We start from the raw sequence: 22278 nt of genomic DNA, 5'->3' as shown, positions 1-22278 counted from the left end.
TAGACTGTGCCAAAACATTACTCCTGTAGTCCCACTGACATAACATAGCATAACATAACAATTACAGCACGGAAACAGGCCATTAGGCCCTTCTAGTCTGCACCGAACCAAACACCCCTCTCTAGTCCCACCTCCCTGCACAATGCCGATAACCCTCCATCTTCTTCTCATCCATATACCTGTCCAACCTTTTCTTAAATAATACAATTGACTCCGCCGCCACTATTTCTCCCGGAAGATCATTCCACACGGCTACCACTCTCTGAGTAAAGAAGTTTCCCCTCATGTTACCTCTAAACCTCTGCCCCTTAATTCTTAACTTATGACCTCTTGTTTTAATCTTTCCTCCTCTTAATGGAAATAGTCTATCCACATCCATTCTGTCTATCCCTTTCATAATCTTAAATACTTCTATCAAATCCCCTCTCAACCTTCTACGCTCCAAAGAATAAAGACCCAATCTGTCCAATCTCTCCCCATACTCCAGATGCTTAAACCCAGGGAACATTCTGGTAAACCTTCTCTGCACTCTCTCCACTCTGTTTATATCCTTCCTATAATTAGGCGACCAGAACTGCACACAGAACTCCAAATTAGGCCGCACCAACGTCTTATACAATCTCAACATCACCTCCCAACTCCTATATTCGATGCAATGATTGATAAAGGCCAGCATACTAAAAGCCTTCTTCACCACCCTATTCACGTGAGTTTCTACCTTCAGGGAACGATGTACCGTTACTCCTAAATCTTTCTGCTCTTCTGTATTCCTCAATGCTCTCCCATTTACCACGTATGTCCTATTCTGATTCTTCTTACCAAAATGAAGCACCTCACACTTATCAGCATTAAATTCCATCAGCCCACTTTTCTAAGCAGCCGAAATCCCTCTGCAATCCTTGAAAACCTTCTTCATTATCCACTATTCCACCTATCTTAGTATCGTCTGCATATTTACTAATCCAATTCACCACCCCATCATCTAGATCATTAATGTATATAACGAACAACAATGGGCCCAATACAGATCCTTGAGGCACACCACTGGTCACCCGCCTCCAACCTGACAGACAATTATCCACTACCACTCTCTGGCCTCTCCCTTTCAGCCAATGTTCAATCCATTTGACTATCTTAAAATTTATACCTAAAGACTGCACCTTCCTAACTAACCTTCCATGTGGTACCTTATCGAAGGCCTTACTGAAGTCCATATAGACAACATCCACTGCGCTACCCTCATCCACATTCCTAGTCACCTCTTCAAAAAATTCAATCAGATTGGTCAAACATGACCTTCCTCCCACAAATCCATGTTGAGTGCTCCTGATCAGACCCTGTCTATCCAGATGTTTATAAGTACTATCTCTAAGAATTTTCTCCATTAATTTACCTACCACAGACGTCAAACTTACAGGCCGATAGTTGCCAGGCTTCCTCCTTGAACCCTTTTTAAATAACGGAACCACATGCGCAATGCGCCAATCCTCCGGCACTATCCCCATATCTAATGACATTTGGAAAATTACCGCCAGAGCCTCTGCTATTTCCTCCTTCACTTCTCTCAATGTCCTGGGGAAGATCCCGTCTGGTCCCGGAGACTTATCCACCTTTATATTCTTCAAAAGCCTTAAAACTACACCTTTTGTAATCTCTATATTCCCCATATTTACCCAATTTGCTTTTTTTTATCCCACACCTCCCAATATCCTTCTCCTTAGTGAATACCGAAGAAAAGAAACTGTTCAATATCACCCCCATTTCTCTAGGCTCCACACACAGTTTTCCACTCTGATTTTCTAAGGGACCAATTTTGTCTCTAGCTTTCCTCTTACCATTAACATATTTGTAGAATTCTTTTGGATTAGTTTTCACCCTGCTTGCCATAGTTTTCTCGTACCTTCTTTTAGCTTTCCTAATTCCTCTCTTAAGATTCCTCTTACATTCAATGTATCTTTCAAACATCTCCTTAATTCCATGCTTCTTATACCTAATGTACGCCTCCCTTTTTCTTCGAACCAAGTTTCCAATATTCCTTGAAAACCACGGCTCTCTCAAACCTTTTGCCCCTCCTTTTAACCTAACAGGAACATAAAGCTTTTGCACTCTCAAAATCTGATCTTTAAAAGACTTCCATCTCTCTACTACATCCTGCCCATAAAACAAATTGTCCCAATGCACACCCTGCAAGTCCTTTCGCATCTCCTCAAATCTAGCTTTTCCCCAATCAAAAACCTCAATCCTTGGCCCTGATTTCTCTCTTTCCATAATGACATTGAAGCTGATGGCATTATGATCACTGGACCCGAAGTGCTCGCCAACACTAACCTCCGTCACTTGACCCATCCCATTTGCCAACAGTAGATCTAACACTGCTCCTTCTCTGGTCGGCACCTCTACATATTGTTGTAAAAAACTATCTTGCACACATTTCACAAACTCTAACCCATCCAGTCCTTTCACAGAATATGTTTCCCAATCTATATGTGGAAAATTAAAATCTCCCATAATTACAACCCTGTGCTTATCACAAATATCTACTATCTCCCTACAGATTTGCTCCTCTAGGTCTCGGTCCCCTCCGGGTGGTCTATAATACACCCCTACAAGTGTAACCTCTCCTTTCCTACTCCTCAGTTCCACCCAAATAGCCTCCGTGGATGTGCCCTCTAATCTATCCTTCCTAGGCACCGCTGTAATATTTTCCCTGACAAGCAATGCAACCCCACCTCCTCTTGCCCCTCCGACTCTATCACACCTAAAACAACGAAACCCAGGGATATTCAGTTGACAAACACATCTCTCCTGCAACCATGTCTCACTAATCGCTACCACATCATACTTCCAAGTATCAATCCACACCTTCAGCTCATCCACCTTTTTTACAATACTCCTGGCATTAAAATATATGAATTTCAGGGATTTCCCAATTTTTAATCCCTGTTTTCCCTCATCTTTAAGAACAACATTATTTACTTTTCCTGCAAATTGCCCTTCATCTTCTTCCAGAGCATTTCCCTTCTCTATCACCTGCCCATCCATATTCAAATACTTACTCCAAACTTTCTTTGTTTGCATTCTAACCTTCTCCTTACTGCTCTGTACTATTTTGTTCCCTCCCCCCAACCATTCTAGTTTAAAGGATCCTGAGTAGCCCTAGCAAATACCTCTGCCAGGATTCTGGTCCCCCTGGGATTTAAGTGTAACCCGTCTTTACTGTACAGGTCACATCTCCCCCATAAAAGGTCCCAGTTATCCAGAAACTTAAAACCCTGCCCCTTACTCCACCCCTTCAGCCACGTGTTAATCCTCCAGCTCATTCTATTTCTATTCACACTGTCACGTGGCTCAGGGAGTAATCCAGAGGTTACCCCCTTTGCGGTCCTTCTTTTTAACTCCCTACCTAACTGCCTGTACTCACTTTTTAGGACCTCTTCTCTAATTCTCCCTATGTCATTGGTACCTACATGTACCACGACCTCTGGCTCCTGTCCCTCCCACTTTAGGATATCCGGGACACGAGCAGCAACATCCCGGACCCTGGCACCAGGGAGGCAAATCACCATCCGGTTCTCCTTGCTGCGTCCGCAGAATCCCCTATCCGTCCTCTTAACTATGGAGTCTCCTACCACAATTGCCCTCCTCTTCCTTTCCCTCCCTTTCTGAGCTACAGGGGCTGACCTCGTGCCAGAGGCACAGCCACTGTCGCTCCCCGCAACCTTGATGTCCCCCTCAACAGTACTCAAAGAGGCATACTTATTGCTGAGGGTTACATTCACAGGGCTCCTCTCTGGTACCTTACGTTCTTTTGTCCCTCTCCTAACAGTTACCCACCTTTCATCCTCCCGTGGCTGTAACTCCTGTCTATGACTACCTCTGTTTCCCTAACCAGCCTGAGGTCATCGAGCTGCAGCTCTAGTTCCCTAACACGGTCCCTGACAATCTGCAACTCGACACACCTAGTGCAGATATGGACATCCAGGAGTCTGGAAGACTCCAGGACCTCCCACATCCGGCACTCCCGACAACACACAGCCTTAACACTCATCCCTTACCCCAATGAAGAAGTAATGAAGACTATCTTAGCTTTCTCTCCGCCTGCTTTCGCCGAAGCCTCATGAGCCAAAGCCTGGAAGTCCCACTCCTTCACTGGGCCACTCACTCGCTGGGCCGCTCGCTGTCCCTCTTATTTATTGGCCTTTTACCAATGAACCCCTTCACACTCTCCTGTACGCTGGCTCGACCAATGGCCGCCTCCGACGCCGACTCCTCCCCGCAGACCCTGGTAAGAGACTTTTAAAAAAGTTTTCTTACCTGCCCCGGACTCTTTTCTTTTCTGTCCTTCTCCTCTCCTCTCTCCTCTCCTCTCCTCTCCTCTCCTCTCCTCTCCTCTCCTCTCCCTACTGCTAAGCTCTGTCCCCAGTAAGAGTCTTTAAAAAGACCTTACCTTCCCATCACACTCTCCTGTATGCTGGCTCGACCAATGGCCGCCTCCGACGCCGACTCCTCCCCGCAGACCCTGGTAAGAGACTTTTAAAAAAGTTTTCTTACCTGCCCCAGACTCTTTTCTTTTCTGTCCTTCTCCTCTCCTCTCTCCTCTCCTCTCCTCTCCTCTCCTCTCCCTACTGCCAAGCTCTGTCCCCAGTAAGTCTTTAAAAAGACCTTACCTTCCCGTCACACTCTCCTGTACGCTGGCTCGACCAATGGCCGCCTCCGACGCCGACTCCTCCCCGCAGACCCTGGTAAGAGACTTTTAAAAAAGTTTTCTTACCTGCCCCGGACTCTTTTCTTTTCTGTCCTTCTCCTCTCCTCTCTCCTCTCCCTACTGCTAAGCACCCAATCCATAATCCTCCAGACTTCTCTCATCCATGTATCTATCCAATTTATCCTTAAAACTTAAGAGTGAGCCCACATTTACCATGTCAGATGGCAGCTCGATTAACACTCCTGCCACTCTCTGAGTGGTTCCCCCTAATGTTTCCCCTTTCACCATAAAGCCAACGTCCTCTCATATTTATCTCTCGTAATCTAAGTGAAGCCTACTCGCATTTACTCTGTCTATCCCCCTCGTAATTTTGCAAACTATCAAATCTCCCCTCATTCTTCTACGCTCCAAGGAATTAAGTCCTAACCTGTTTTGTCTTTGTCTGTATCTCAACTCCTGAAGACCCAGCAACATCCTAGTAAATCTCCTCTGTACTCTTTTAATGTTTTGTAATTTTGAAATATCGTAAGTCGGGGATTATCCGTGCAGCGAACGAACTTTCACAAAGAGGTGGCTCGCGACTGGTTAAAAGAAACCAAACGATTAGAGAGAGAGAAGAAAAATATTGCATGTAGCAAGCTTGAATTTTACTCCATGAGACTCTCTGTGGGTGTAAAAGCATGGTTCAATGACTATTAGTTTTTTGCCCTGCTTGTCAGCAATGGAATGAAGGCAATTCCTGCCGGGGGTGAATCTGTCTGCCTTGCAGCAGGTAAAAATTAATTTCATGTAATACGACACTGTTTTATTACTATGACAATAAATTGAATTTTGAGTCAGCTCACTTCACACCCCCACCACTCTCAGGGGAAAGTTTAATTAATTGCTCACACACAAATTATAGCTATTAAATTAGAATATGTGATAATGCTGTCTGTTGTCAATACATGAAGATTCAAAAATCAAGATTCCAGATTGCTTTTATCGTCAGGTAATAAAACAGGTGTAATATTACACAAAATTACATTTAGTCGGCTGTAAGACAGATTCTCCATCAGCAGAAATTGCCCGGCACTCCTCACAATCAGAGAACCAGAAGCAAGAAAAAGGCCCTTCAGAGTCACTGAGTGTCCATGAATTCACCACCCGCGCTCCCCTAGCCTCCGCAGCCGCACAGACTTCGCTCCAAACCATCGACGATCCAAGCTCTAGATCCAAACCTCCAATACGATCAGAAAGCCTCCGGCATCCGACGCCCCTCGGGAGGCCCTCCCGCGCTCGACATCCTCTTGCGTCCCGGTTCCGATACCTGGTACGCCTCCAGCCCGCCTTGTGCCAGTCACTGGCAGCCTGCAGCCTAGGTGGGTTCTTCGCCTCGAGTCACAAAAAGCCAGCTGCCTGTGTGTTCATCAGTCGCAGAGCCCCTCCCTGGTTCGCCGTCTCATAGGGTCATCTGATCTGCTTCTCCTTCTCCAATGGGCAGTATTCTCCCCATTTTAACATTTTTTTTAAACTTTGGCATACAGCACGGTAACAGGCCATTTCAGCCAATGAATCCGTGCCACCCAATTTACACTCCATTAACCTATGCCTCCAGTACATTCTGAAGGGTGGGAGGAAACTAGACCCCCCTGGGAAAACCCACGAGGAAACGGGGAGGATGTACAAACTCCTTACAGACAGCACAGGATCTGAACCCCGGTCATGATCTCTGCTGCTGTAAAGGCGTTGCGCTAATCGGAACGCCGACCACGCCCCGCTTTGTAATGCCCTGCACCAGTCCTCTGCTCCATCCCGCAGAGTCTGCACCCCCTCGAGGCCGCTGCCGAATACGGGTGGCACCATCTTGTGGCCAGACCCAGGGCTGCAGGATTTTACATTTGAAGCCTGTACGGAGCTGTCAGCAGTCGGACTGGGCGGTAGGACCCTGCAGGGGAGCGCTGTGTGTCTGCTCCCGCTCTCCCTGAGTCCACACCAGTGGCAATGCTGCCATAGCACCAGCATTCAATTATACTATTAATTATAAACAGAACACTAAAAGATAATCAGAACCTCGATATCTGGGACTAAGACACAAAGATTACATATCTCGCTCCTGTAAATAAATGGCATTAAAATCATCTCTACATCTCTATTGAAATGAGAGATAATCTTTAATTGTATTAAGTTATTCTGGATTTATTGCACAATTCATTTTCTTGGTATCTTCAATGGCTTTCTGCACCGGGGAGATATTTGTTTACCTTATCTCTGACATTCTGTATATATGGTAAGGATGCCTTTTCTTACTGAACAGGGCTTGAAACAGATCACTGTCACCCTTAAAGTTGCTGCGTTTGCTGATATTTTGGTAATTTTTAACAACCGAATCAACCACACCTCACACCCTCCCCTCCCCCACCCCTCCATCCTCCTGCCCCATTATTACGGGGCTATTAACCTGGAACCTTGAACGCGCACAACAGGAACAGGTCCATTCGCCCACGCATCTGCGCCAAAGATTTTGCTCGTTAAATTAAATCACTTCTGCCGCTGCATTTCCCTCTGATCCTGCATACGGTTTACAGAATCAAGGGGTCAAGATTCAATATTCCTTCATTGTCATGTCATACTACAGAACATATACTACAGGGAGAAGGCCACAGTGTGGGGTTGAAAAGTCAGCCATGATGGAATGGAGCGGTGATCACGATGGGCTGAACGTCCTATGTTTTATGGTCTTATCAAGCCCAGATTGAGGCCAGCTGAAACCCTAAGCACAGCCCAACAATGATCCCCCCCCCAGACCCTCCATTTGTCTAACTGACAAGACAATGAGACTCAATTAGTACTGAATGTGAAATAATAGATTAAAAATTCCGCTTTCCTCCAGGCCAGGCACCACTTTGAATATAACCTGTATATATGTTTTTTTTTTCCATTTATCGTGGAGACCCCCTTTTGGTGGGGCTCTAGTCCAGTTGCACCATGGTAAATCCGACACTGGAAAAAACTCTGTGCTGCCCCTTCCCTTGGTGCCCTAAGCACATGGTTATTTTGCTTAATGGTTAATCCAGGCCTGGGTCTTCTAGACATAGAACAGAGCCGCCCCTTCAGCCCATGATCTTGTACTGACCTACTCCAGAACAATCTAATCCTTCCCTATCTCACACCCTTAACACTCTATAGGCTGCGTGTGTCTATTTCAAAGCCCCTTAAACACTTTGAACGAACCTGTTTCCACCATTACTTCTGGAAGCCCATTCCAGACCCCTGCCACTCTGTTTAAAAGAAAAATCGCCCTGCTCATCTCCTTTCGCCCTAATCATGTTGGAGAAAGGTACCGGAGACTTTCCTTCCAAGTTCCTTTGAGTAAATGGAGTTAAACAAGAAAGTCTGCAGATGCTGGGGTTGGGTGCAGGGCACAAACGTGCTGGAGAAATTCACACAGCATCTGGTAGCCTGGGTCTGAATTGGGTCTGAACTGACTCATTTTAAAGCATAGGTTTTGATTATCTTTTGCGATTCATCTTTTTTAATTTTCAAAAAATATTAGCTTTGATTTTCTCGAGGTAGTCAAAGGTAGCCTGCCAATACCTAGCCTGAAACATTGGTTACCCCTTGACTTCCTATGGATGCTGTATGACTTGCTGAGTTTCTCCAGCACCTTAGATACATTGAGAGGTCAGATTTTCCATACCCATTTCTTACTGTGTATCTTTTGCGTGAAAATGTGGATAATTGGGGACCAGTGATGATATCCTGATTTTGCATAAAACTCCACACCAAGCACACATTTCAAACAAACGATAAATCTGTTGGGTTTATTTTTCACCTGTTCTAACTGCTGAAGGCGTCAATGTGAGACGCTGCCTCATAAGGGGCCCTGACACCCTCTTCTCACTGCTACCTTGAAGCAGAAGCCACAGAAGCCTGAGGTCCACCATCTCGAGGTCCAAGAACAATATTTATTTCCAATAGCTCTTAGGCTCTTGAACCTTTCTGTAATGCCCTTATCAAAAACTGCTCCAGGGCCAAAGTGTAAGATCTGTGCACTATTAAAACGCTCCTTTATTCTTGCACCAGCTGCTACTGTGAATATGTTTTTCTCAATCCTTCCATATTTACTATCTATGTTTGTTTTTCGGTCTTGGCATTGTCATTTCATTTACACGTTTGTTGCTGGTATGTCTCGTGCACCTGCGTGCCTGCAGCAGAACCTCGATTCCTTGTACCTCTGTGCATGACAACAGACTCTCATAATTCTCCACAGTCCACACTTTGAGACCGTCGGAGATCAAAGTTGTTGCAATGATGGGAGCTGCATTGACTGTGAGTAGCAACATTTGCATAATTTTTCTTGGGGAATCAGTCGGGGTGGAATATATTAACTGTTCATTAATACCCAATGTTTACTTCCAGGCAACAGAAGGCACCAGACAATTGGCAAGGTAACGGTTGAACCAGAAGATTACAATTTATTTTGCTTTGATTTCTCCCCTTCCCCACCCCCAATTCCCCACCCCTCTCCTCCTCCTCCCTTGCGATTGCTATCACAGTAAGTTGCTAGCCTCAACATAAGGGGGAGTCAGGATTTCGGGACAACGGTATACTGCAGTGAGTAAGGTAACAGTGGCAGGAATGAAGTTAACCACTTGTAACTTGCAATTGTACAAAACCAGGGGTGTAACTCTTACCACCTGGATGGATGAACAAACTCAAGGTAAAACCGCTAATTGCAGAAACTGCAAATGCTGGAATCTGGAGCAAAATACAAACTATCTACTGGAGGAAGTCAGCAGGTCGAGCAGCATCACTGGGAGAAAAAGAACGGTCGTCGTCTCGGGCCGGAACTCTCCATCAAGACCGGAAGCGTCGACTGCTCTTTATCTCCCACTGATGCTGCTCGACCTGCTGAGTTGCCCCAGCAGACTGGTTGTTTGCGCCGCCATCTGTGGCCTCCCTGCCTGGGCAGTCGAGTTCTGATCTGGAAGTATATCATCAGTTCTGCTCAGCTTCTGGATCCAGATTGTCAATGCTAAGCACCTCCATCTTGCAGAAAATCATGGAAAAGATGGCGGTGCTTACACCGCTTGAATGAGGGCAAGTTTCTTCGCACTTTGGCATAAATGCAGCAATACCAATGGTTCACCTCCAGGATCCAAATTGAACATGCTTCCTGCAGTGTGGGTCCTAACCTGTTTAACCTTCCCCTGTAACCCAGTCTCTGAAGTCTGGGCAACATCCTAGTAAATCTTCTTTGCACTCTTTCTATCTTATTGATATCTTTCCTTTAGTTAGGTGACCAAAACTGCACACAATACTCCAGATTTGACCTCACCGATGTTTTATACAACTTTACCATAACATCCCAACTCCTGTAATCAGTACTCTGATTTATGAAGGCCAATATGCCAAAAGATCTCTTTACAACTCTGTCCACCTGCGATGCCACTTTCAAGGAATTATGTATCTGTATTCCCAGATCCCTCTGTTCTTCCACCCTCCTCAGTACCCTACCATTTACCACCTATGTCCTTTCTTGGTTTGTCCTTCCAAAATGCAACACCTCACACTTGTCTGCATTAAATTCCATCTGCCATTTTTCAGCCCATTTTTCCGGCTGGTCCAGATCCCTCTGCAAGCTTTGAAAAGCTTCTTCACTGTCCACAACACCTCCAATCTTAGTGTCATCTGCATACTTGCTGATCCAATTTGCCACATTATCATCCAGATCATTGATATAGATGACAAATAACAATGGTCCCAGCACCGATCCTTGAAGCACCCCCAAGTCACAGGCCTCCAGTCTGAGAAGCAATCATCCACCACTATTCTCTGGCATCTCCCGTCCAGCCATAGTCAAATCCAGTTCACTACTTTACAATGTGTGTCTAGCTTCTGAACATTCCTGACTAACCACCCATGTGGGACCTAGTCAAAGGCTTTACTAAAGACCATACAGACAACATTCAAAGCCTTTCCATCGCCAACTTTCCGGCAACCTCAAAAAACTCTGTAAGACTGTTTAAACATCACCTACCACGCACAAAGCCACGTTAAGTATCCCTAATTAGTCCTTGGCTGTCCAAATAATTGTATATCTATTCTCTTAGAACATCTTCCAATAATTTACCTATTACTGGCATCAGGCTGACCAGCCTATAATTTCCAGGGTTACTTTTGGAGTATTTTTTAAACAATGGAATAATGTGAGCTACCCTCCAATCCTCTGGCACCACACATGGGGTTAAAGACATTTAAAACATTTCTGCCAGAGTCCCTGCAATTTATACACTAACCTCCCTGAAGGACCAAGGGAATATCTTGTCAGGCCCTGGGGATTTATCCCCCCCTTATTTGCTTTAAGACAGCAAACCACTTCCTCCTTTTTAATCTCTTTAGGTTCTATGACCTCACTGCTTGTTTTCCTTACTTCCCATGACTCTGCCATTTTCCTGAGTGAATACTGATGAAAAAAGACCTCTCCCATCTCTTTTGGCTCCATACAAAGCTGACAACTCTGATCTTCAAGGGGACCAATTTTGACCCTAAATATCCTTTTGCTCTTAATATTCCTATAGTAACCCTTAGGATTTTCCTTCACAATGTCAGCCAAAGCAACCTCATGTTTTCTTTTAGACTTCCTAATTTCTTTCTTGATGTTTTTCTTGCATGTTTTATACTCCTTAAGTACCTCATTTGTTCCATGTTGCCTATACCTTCTATACAGCTCTCTCTTCTTCTGAACCAGATCCCCAATATCTCTCAAATACCAAGGTTCCCTATGCCTGCTAACCTTGCCTTTAATCCCGACAGGAACATATAAACTCTGCACTGTCAAAATTTCACCTTCAAAGGTCCTCCACCTTGAAAACAACATCCCAATCCATGCATTCTAGATCCTTTCTCATTTCCTCAAAATTAGCCTTTCTCCAATTTAGAATCTCAACCTGAGGCCCAGACTTATCCTTCTCCATTATTCTTCTTCTTCTTTGGCTTGGCTTCGCAGACGAAGATTTATGGAGGGGGTAAAAGTCCACGTCAGCTGCAGGCTCGATTGTGGCTGACAAGTCCGATGCGGGACAGGCAGACCCGGTTGCAGCGGTTGCAGGGGAAAATTGGTTGGTTGGGGTTGGGTGTTGGGTTTTTCCTCCTTTGCCTTTTGTCAGTGAGGTGGGCTCTGCGGTCTTCTTCAAAGGAGGTTGCTGCCGGCCAAACTGTGAGGCGCCAAGATGCACGGTTTGAGGCGAGATCAGCCCACTGGCGGTGAAGGCATTATGATCACTGGACCCAAAATGTTCCCCTACACATACTTCTGTCACCTGTCCTATCACATTCTCTAATAGGAGATCCAGTATTCACTCTTTTTTTGAACATTTTATTTTCAAAATTATACATAGTGACATTTTAAATATGCAATATATTAAACTTTTTCTCACAAGCACAACAAACAAAACAAAAACAAAACAGTCGCTCCCTCTGTATTGCCCTCTCTTTAGTTAGTACCTCTATATATTGATTTAGAAAACTTCCCTAAACATATTGGACAAACTCCAAACCATCCAGCCCTTTTATAGTATAAGGGTCCCAGTCAATATGTGGAAAGTTAAAATCCCCTACTTTCACAACCTTATGTTTCCTGTAGCCGTCTGCTATCTCTCCACAGATTTGCTCCTTCAATGCTCACTGACTATTGGGCGGTCTATAGTACAACTCCATAAGTGTGGTCATACCTTTCCTATTCCTCAGCTCCACCCATGGTAGATGAGCCCTCTGGTCTGTCCTGCCTGAGCACAGCTGTGATATTTTCCCTGACAAGAAATGTCACTCCTCCCCTTTCATCCCCCCACCTCACTCCCTCCCACCCCCTCCCCTGCCTTGTTCTATCGTGTCTAAAGCAATGGAAGCCCGTGACATTAACCTACCCGTGATGCCCGTCCTGCAACCAAGTTTCACTAATGGCCACAATGTCATAATTCCACGTGCCAATCCACGCTCTAAGCCCATCTGCCCTTTCTACAAAACACCGTGCATTGAAATAGATACATCTGAGAACATTTCCACCACGTTCAACCCTTTGACTTGAAACAGTGCCTGCAATTTTAACATAGTCTTTTCCCTCCTCCACTCCTCTATCTGCTTTGGCACTCTGGTTCCCCTCCCCCTGCAAATCTAATTTAAATCCACTGGAGCAGCATGAGCAAACCTTCCTGCAAGGATATTTGTCTCCTTCCAGTTCGGATGCAAAACATCCCATTGAAACAGGTCCCACCTTCCTTGGAAGAGAGCCCAATGATCCAGAAACCAGAAGCCCTCCCTCCTGCATCATGCCTTTAGCCACATGTTAAGCGACATTATCCTCCTATTTCTAACCTCACGAGCTTGTGGCCCAGATAGCAAAATGGAGATCACTACCCTGGAGGTCCTGTCCTTCAACCTAATGCCAAACTCCTTGAACTCTCCTTACAGGACTTCCTTCACGTTTGCTACCCATGTCATTGGTCCCTACGTAGACCACAACATCTAGCTGCTCACTCTCCCCCCTGAGAATGCCGTGAATTCAATCTGAGATATCACAGAACCTGGCACCAGGGAGGCAACAGACCATCTGGGATACTCTTCTGCAAAACCTCTTAACTGTCGCCAAAACTATTGTTCCTTCTGCAATCACAGTGTCTGCAGACTTCGTGTTTCATGCCACTCCATAGAGTTCTGTTCCAATCTCGGTGAAAGGCTAGTTCATTCAAGTTTGTCAAGTTCAAGTTTATTATCATCTGACTTTACATATACAACCAGAAGAAACAGCGTCCCTCCAGACCGTGGTGTACACACATACGCACACAATGCACATCACATAATAAAAACACAGAAACGCTGGAGGAACTCAGCTGGTCTTGCAGCATCCATAAGAGGTAAAGATCTATTACCGACATTTTGGGCCTGAGCCCTTCTTCAGGGTGGGAGAAGGGTAAAATATTTTTACCTCCTAGAGATGCTGTGAGACCTGCTGAGTTCCTCCAGCATTTCTGTATTTTTACTACAATCACAGCATCAGTCTTTCATGCCTCTTCGCACTTAATAAACTGCTACGAGCCCAGACAACCCCCAAACCCAGCAGCAACAGACAACGTTGCCATGACAATGGTAACTTAAACAAAAGTTGCTTTTAATTATCTTTAAACGTGAAAACAGAATCACACTTTAACTTATCACTATTGACCTAACTAACCTAACTTAACCCCCTTCCAATTCTAAGCGCACGTGTATGTAATGTGTGTGTAAGTTCAGAAAAGTTCTTTGTTTCACGGTCCAATCTCACTTCTCAATCCTCCAAGTTCACTGGTTGCAGGCAATTCTTATACTGTGCACAGAATTTAACATGTATAAAGTTCACCAGGATTTGGTGTTTGAAAGGTAAATGGTTACTGCTCAGGAAGGTTCTTGTCTGTTTTCTGAGAGAAATTTGTTGTTCCAGGACATCCACAACTGATTTACTTCCATCAGCCACTTCAGTGTCATGCTGACGAAACTTTCCCCCTCAAGGTTCTCCAGATGATAACCTCTTTCTTTTAGGTCACCACAGACTTCCTTTTTGTTTCCCTTATTCCAAGTGAAATATTAGACAGCCAGTCCTCTCCTCTTGCATGAAGCACAAGGGCTTTGACCAGGCTGAACTAAGAACTCACAACCTGCCTTCCAAATGGGGTTTTCCACAAGCTTGTCAGCTTGTCCTGTTCCAGTCCCAGCTATTGTTGCTGCCTGTAACACTGTAGAAGTGATCTCTGTGTGTGTGTGTCTCTCTTTCTCTCACTCTCTCTCTCTCTCACACACACACACACACACACACACACACACACACACACACACACACACACACACACACACAGAAAGCCTGTTTTACTCTCTCTGCTTGCAAAGCCACATGGCCCTCTTAGAATAGTAAGTTCCCTTCCACACAATATGCGGCTCCTCTTTCATCTGTTGCCTATTTGTAAACATCAGTCCATTAGTGAAGTTTCTTGGGCACTCTCCAAAACTTTTGCAAAGACTCTGAGGCCCTGACATGTCTAGCATTAACAGAGCTCCAGTGTTTTAAATAAGATCAGTTTTAAAGTGCTTGTGTGTGACCTTTACTAACAATATCTGCCCCAATCTATCTCCCAGAACCATAACTACATTCTGTCACAAAACACATACTGTATAAACATGAAGATATAATTTTAAATAAATGTATATAAATATTTTGGGATGATTTACACACTTACAGGAAACTTCAATTTTACAGCCTGTGGGAAGAAACTAGTTTCCCAGAGAAGCTATTTCTAAGAGCCAGCATTGGTTGGTTGTTTGGTTGATACCAAGATAGTAAACATAATCCTCTTCTTTGTTTTTTTTTCTTAACTGAAGCATCAGCAAGGATCCAAATCCCACGACGCAAAGTTCCTTTCCAGGTACGTGCCAGCAAGAATTAACAGCACACATATTTTCACTCAGTTAAGCAGGACTGAGTGTAGGATCCACTTTACTTTCTGGGCTTGATAGAGAGATTGGCCTGCGGCTGGGTCGAGGGTTGGGGAAGTGATACACCGGCCCAGAGCTGAAGAAGAACCACGCTTCACGTGGAACCAAGTTCTCCTTTGCAACGGTGAACAGCTCAGTAGTGGACCAGGAAGTGCTGCTGCCTTCCAGCACAACTAGCCGGGCTCCAACCTGACCTTTGGTGTTCTCTACATAAGTTCAACCCTATGGGTTTGACCCCCACCCCCACCCTCTGCATCCTCAGCATCCCTCTCACATCTCAAAGGCATGCAGGTTGGGAGGTAAAGATTTGAAACAGATTCTTGTCACGAGCACCAGGTAACTTTGTTTCACGTGCTAGCCAGTCAGTTTCCACTCAATGCCACAGATGGTGCACTATTTGGCCCCAGTGTGCAGGTGAGTGGCAGAATCAGTGCTGGTGGGGGATTTATGGGAATGTGAGAGACTTGGTTACCAGGGACCAAAGGAATGCTCCAGATAACCAGTATCCACTTGATGGGCCAGATGGCCTCCTGAGGATTCCAGTGGAGCAGATGTGTCACTCGTCAAAGAGCAGTGAGTCCTGTCCTTGATCACCAACCTGTTTGACCAGTATTCTTGCTCTGCTTCGATGGTTGTGTGTGCCTGGGCTCTGAAGGCACACTACATCAACTACCCAATATTCTGCTTTGATGGAAGGGTAGGTTCACTGCACAGCCACTGACCAACTTCATCTGCTTTTCCCTCACACAGAGGTTGCCTCCATGTGTAAAGGCGAACCTTTTAAGCCTTTTAAATATTTTTACAAGCCCCTCTTGTGTACACAACCCAACACTCTGTCATTCAGGCTTATCATCATCTGTACATATACAACCAGATGAAACTGCGTTTCTCCGGATCACTGTGCACTCGTGTACGCACACAATGCACAGCACATGATAATCACATACATACATAGAAATATAATATAAAATAAATATGTAGCAATATTTCAGAATAATTTATTTGTTTCATTTAATGCAAGAGCTAAAGTAACAGTTCATCAATCTCACAGCCTGTGGGAAGAAGCTATTCCCCAGTGGTAGGGATCCTCGATAATTGTCTATCTTAGAAAAGCACTTGTTTATTGGCCTATTTATTAAAATTTAGTGTCCACTTTTTGCATTGTCAGAGGTCCCCTGGAGTTTTTAAGTTCAGTTTCAGTTTATATCTGAATCAGAATCCTAATCAGAATTTATTGTCATGAACATGTCACAAAATTCATTGTTTTGCGACATTACAGGTGCAAATATTGACATGTGCTACATTTTAAAAGTAAATAAATCAGTGCAAAAAGACGAGAACAAAGTGAGATAGTGTCTGTGGTTCATTCAGGAATCTGATGGCGGAGTGGAAGAAGCTGTGCCACTGGGTGTTCGTCTCCAGGCTCTTGTACCTCCTTATTGATGGTAGCATTGTGAAGAGAGCATGCCCTGGGTGGTGGGGTCCTTGAGATTAGAGGTGCCAAGGTACCCAATAACGTCAGAGCCTCAGGAACTTCGTGTTGCCCTGGCAACAGAGGTGCACACGTTCTACAGAAGCCGAGAACGTGACTGGGTACCATATGCACACAGGTATCATGTGAGCTCAGTGATGATGTGGCGTCACTGTGATGCCCGATGCAGGCAAGCATCCCAGGCACCCAGTGTTGCCGTGGTGCCAGAGATGGGCAGATATCCCAGGAACTCAGTGTTGCCATGGTTCTAGTGGTGTCAAATATGGACAATTGTCCTGGCATTCCAGGTGCTGTGAAGGTGATTCCTGTGAACCACAGATACACCAGGAGCTCGGAACTGCTGAGGTGCACACCCTGTAGAACAAACCAAAGCTGCAATTTGCTATCTATTCCTGTGGGCCTGTCTACTGGAGAGAGGACATACCACATCACTGTCAGTGCAATCAGTAACCCTGGAAGATCAGGTGAACGCCTTAACAGCACCTGAGTTCGAATCCCGCGCTGTCTGTAAGGTTTTCCCCGGGGGCTCTGGTTTCCTCCCACCATTCGAAACATACTGAGGGTGTAGGTTAATTGGGTGTAAATTGGGCAGCACGGACTCATGGGCTGAAATGCCTGTTACCGTGCTGTATGTCTAAAAATTATAAAAATTGTAAAAAAAATCCACCAGTGTCTGAGGCACCAAACAGAATTACGCCTTAATGCCAGGAGTCCTGCATCATCCAACTCAGCTCCCTGGGGCTTGTGGGAACACTCCAAAACAAGCAATCTTGTTTGAATGACCATATCTGAGAAATGTTGCAACGGATAATATTCCTGACCCTGTTTCTGATCCACAGATATTTTAAAATCATTTAATCCTGACCTTGTTGGATACTCTCCAGGCAGCAGAAACTTCGACAGCTCGTTGGACCAGTCTGCCCTGAATGGAAAAGCTGAGTATGTTAACTCTGTTTGGGAATGGCGTGCCTTTGTTGGCTTGTGCATGTGTATGAGCAAGTGATTACTCAATTTCTCTCACTTTCAAAAAGCCATGAAGTTGCGAGATTCAAGCTAAGCTAAGTGCCATGAATACCAAACCTGGCAAGAGCCTTTGCAGCAGCGTTCCTCTTCTGTCTGAGTGTAAAGGAAAATGGAAAGGGGCAAAATAGCCACAGGGGAGTTGATGGGCAACTGAGTGGGGTACAGGAGAAATTCTACAATCATGGAATATCTGCAGCACTGAACGAGAACATTCAGGCCATCCTGTCTATCCTAAAGACATATTGATAGATGGAGTCCATGTGAGCACTGAGGTTGGGTGAGACAAGAACTAGAGGCCATGGGTTAATGGTGAAAGGTGAAATGTTTAAAGGGTGTATCGGGGGGGGAACTTCTTCAATTAGAGATGGGAACGAGCCGCCAGTGGAAGTGATGAACGTGGGCTCAATTTTGACATTTAAGAAGAATTTGGACAGGTACCTGGATGGGAGGGGTATGGAGGGTGATGGTTTGGATGCAGGCCAATGGGACTGGAAAGAAAAATATTTCTGCATGGACCAGATGGACTGAAGGGCCTGTTTCTGTGTTGCAGGGTTCTGTGATGCATTAATTAGTGTACTTGTAGGCTAATTGACAGTGGTAAAATTTATTCCTGAGTGTAAATAAGTTACAAAAAGAATCAAACTAGAATATACTGTAGAATATAGAACACTACAGCACAGTACAGGCCCTTCAGCCTTTGATGTTGTGCCAACATATATTCCTACAAAAAAAACTCAACTCTTTCTACCCTCTATTTTTCTCCCATCCATGTGCCTGTCTAAAAGTCTCTTAAATGTCCCTAATATTCCAGCCTCCACCACCATCCCTGGCAAGACATTCCAGGCACCCATAACACTCTGCGCTTTAAAAAAAAATCTTACCCCTGATGTCTCCCCTTCACTATGTACAGATGTCCTCTGGTACAGATGCCCCAGTGAAAACACAATGCTGGTCAAACAGCTTACTGTATATAGCAAAGATAGAGATACCTAACCAAAGTTTCAGGCTTGAGCCCTTCATTAAGGTATGAAAGGAGCCCTAGAGTTGAGGGGATTTTGAAGTGAATAAGTTGCAAGGAAATAAAGCGAGAGGGAAATGGCTCTGCGAGGAGCTGGAATGGACCTGATAGGTTGAAAAGCCTCCCCTTGTGTTGTAATGTGTAAGCATGTGCTTGTCTTCTATAACATGAATTCACCAATAGTCATATAATCTGTTTTTTTCAGGGATTTGCCGGGGCAGGCTCTAAAACTGGTGAAGAGTTTAAAAAATAAATCGGTGAGTATTTGATTCTGTTGGTTAATGGAAATTCATTGTTCAGTTGAAGTTACAGCTTGATAACCAATGACCAGGGCTTGCAAACTGGATTATGGTGGTGGTTGTAAAAACACAATGGTGGAGAAACTCATGAGGTCAAACAGTGTACTTTATATAGCAAAGATAAAGATACATAACCAAAGTTTCAGTCTTGAACCCTCCCTTAGCAAGCCCATACCTTGATGAATTTGTTTCTGCTGGAATGAGACATGAACATTGAGATTTGTTTTTAATAAGGACTCCCAAATCTGTTTACCTTTAGAACCTTGGGGTCTAGAACTTTTTAATTTTATGGCCTCTTGGATCTGCAGTGAAGATTTAGCTTTCTTTGTGATGTGGGGGCCAGAGCTCAAACGGATTTCTCCTCGACCAACTTTGGCATGACCCCAGAGCCTGCAGGTCCTCTTGAATGTGTGGGCCAGTGGGAAACAAGAGGGTGTCAATTGTCCCTGAACCATAACATCCAGATGGGGGAAAAAATGAATTACTGACTGCAAATCCCCAACAACATTTAATACATTTGCAGTGAATCACAAAAGTCTGCAGGACACAGTGAATGAAGTAAAACACAATGGTGGAGAAACTCAGCAGGTCATACTGTATATGGCAAAGATAAAGATACATAATCAACATTTCGGGCTTGAGCAAGGTATGAGCAAAATGTAGGCAGATTTGGCAGCGAAAGAGTTGAATATATTTGTGACATATTTAACACATAAATTCTCTAAGGTTCTATGGATAGAGAGGGCTAATTGACAGGGAAATGGCGAGAAACAGAGAGTGGAAGGTTATTTATTGAACAAGGAAGGGTGTACCGTGGAGTTTCTCAGTAGTACAGGTCACCTAACTACAGGAAAGATATCAATCAGATAGAAAGAGTGCAGAGAAGATTACTGGGATGTTGCAGGAACTGAGTTACAGGGAATAGTTAGGGCTTTATTCCCTGAAGCTTAGAAGAATGAGGGGAGATTTGGTATTTAAAATTATGAGGGGGGTAGAGAGAGAAAAGGTAGATAGGCTTTTTTTCCACTGAGGGAAGGTGAAATACAAACCAGAGGACATGAGTTAAGAGTGCAAGGGGAAAAGGTTAAGGGGAACATGAGGGGGAACTTCTTCACACAGAGAGGGGTGGGGGTGTGAAATGATCTGCCAGCTGAAGTGGTGAATGCAGGCTCTATTTTAATATTACTGGAGAATTTGGACAGGAACATGGATGGGAGAGGTATGGTGGGCTATGGTTCTAGAACCACCTTTATACGTTTATTAATAATTCAAACATGTGTAGAAATAGCCGTGTCTGAATTTGCAAATGAGGCAAAGCTTGGAGGTGCAATGAGTTGTAAGGAAGTTGCTGAAATGAGCATACGGAGACTGGGCAGCCCAATTGTCCTACCAACCCAGTGCGTTTGGAGGGTGGGAGGAAATCGGAGCACCCGGAGAACATCCACACAGGTCACAGGGAGAATCCGGGTAGTTGACACTGTAACGGCGTTGCATTGACCACTACGCTAGAGTTGCTTGGTACATTGAGGAAAGGGTTAAGGAAAAAGTCAAGATCCTAGACTTTACAAATAGAGATACAGGGTTCATTAGTCATTCTCAAGTAAGCCACATTATCTGGTCTTTGGAATTGTGATGTGGATGAAGATGGTTGATTAGACCAGGCCTTTGCTCAAAAATTCCTTTCACACAGTTAGCAGAGACGTTGGGATGTTGCAGCATTAGTGGTCCTTGATTCTTAATTTTCTTTACCTCTTCACTCCCAATGCTTTTTCTTCCACGGTCATGAGGACGATCCAAGATTGTTGTTTCCAATTGTGCGTGTCATCAGTGAAACTCCTCATTGTGAAAGAGAAGAAGAACTTCTTAACTTCTCAACTTGAAGAAAGACTCAGGCCTGAAACATCGGTCATACATCTTGACGTTTCAAGGCCGTCTGAGTTCCTCCAGTGTCTCTGTTTACGCTGCAGTTACGCTGCCTGCAGACCTTCATGTTTCACAGCAGTAACCAGAGCCTGTTTCTTTTCCAGCATATTGACTTTCAGCGTGATTGGAAGCTGATTACTGTTTATATTGGCGTGGCTGATCTCTGTGCCTACTGCACAAATAAGGTAACGTGCTATATACTCTTCTTAAGGAGAGAACATGGATGAAAGAAAAATAGAGGGTTATGAGGTAGGAAGTGTTTGGTACTTTATTTTTGGTAGGAATATATAGGTCGGCACAATATTGAGGGCCGAAGGGCCTGTACTGTGCTGTAATGATCTATGTTCCAACGCTGTCAATACAAACTGGAGCAATTTTGTTCTGGAACCAACAGGAGGCACATCATTCTGGTTAAGGGTGCTTGTGCCAGATTGAGCCAATAATATAACAGTAATGGAACTTTATCTACTTTGAATGTTTAGAATTTGGGAAAGAAAGAAACAATTTAAAAGAGTTGATACATTCCTGCATTATGGCAAGGCTAATTTTACCATAAAATATAGGAGCAGAAATAGGTCATTCAGCCCATTGAGTCTGCCCCACCATTTAATCGTGAGCTGATCCATTTTCCGACTCTACCCACCGCCTGGCTTTCACCCCCAGATCCTTTAATGGCCTGGTGAATCAAGAACCCTATCCATCTCTGCCTTAAATACACCCAACGACTTGGCCTCTACAAATGCCTGTGGCAACAAATTCTATGGAATCACCAGATTGGGAGAAACAAATTGAACTGTTCAAATAAGAAATAGACTTAGCATCAGGTTGCATAAGAGCTCAGATACTATCAAGTACAAGGTTGCTTGTCCGTTGACTTGCGTGAATGAGTTATTCTGCACGATGCAGAATAAAGGAATGTTAATTATATAATTAATGGTCAAGTATGCCCACACCAACCAAAATGTCCCACCTGCACTAGTCCCACCTGCCTGTGTTTGGCCCATATCCCTCTAAAGTCTAATCCCATCTTATCCATGTGTCTGTCCAAGTTTTTCTTAAACAGGGCAATAGTACCTGTCTCAGACACCTCCTCCGACAGCCCATTCCATACACCCTCAGATTTCAATTAAATCTCTCCCCTCCTCACCTTAAACTGATGTCCTCTGGTTACCAATTCCCCTACTCTGGGCAGAAGACTCATTGACCAAGGTTCCTCTCTCTGGTGGTTCTCTCCTACATCCTCTGCTTCTTTTATTTAACTATAAGTAGTCTTGGTGTTATCCTTAATGTTATCTTGCTGGAGCTACCTTTTGTC

At 44.5% G+C, this 22278-nt stretch overlaps 1 protein-coding gene across 2 annotated transcripts in view; it reads left to right on the top strand.

The window, feature by feature from the left end:
• The window catches only part of plb1 (phospholipase B1), a 192025-nt gene that overhangs the window by 2779 nt on the left and 166968 nt on the right, over window positions 1-22278 (top strand). For both annotated transcript variants that reach the window (XM_069887716.1, XM_069887718.1), the window contains exons 2-7: window positions 8958-9016; window positions 9107-9135; window positions 15095-15138; window positions 17540-17639; window positions 18947-18998; window positions 21068-21148. In XM_069887716.1, the coding sequence (XP_069743817.1) occupies window positions 8958-9016; window positions 9107-9135; window positions 15095-15138; window positions 17540-17639; window positions 18947-18998; window positions 21068-21148 (365 nt within the window). The remainder of the gene's footprint in view (window positions 1-8957; window positions 9017-9106; window positions 9136-15094; window positions 15139-17539; window positions 17640-18946; window positions 18999-21067; window positions 21149-22278) is intronic.

Source organism: Narcine bancroftii, chromosome 6, assembly GCF_036971445.1.
Source record: "Narcine bancroftii isolate sNarBan1 chromosome 6, sNarBan1.hap1, whole genome shotgun sequence".
Lineage (NCBI taxonomy): Eukaryota > Metazoa > Chordata > Chondrichthyes > Torpediniformes > Narcinidae > Narcine > Narcine bancroftii.
The sequence above is the reverse complement of the archived record's forward strand: the minus strand, read 5'-3'. Positions and strand labels throughout refer to the sequence as shown.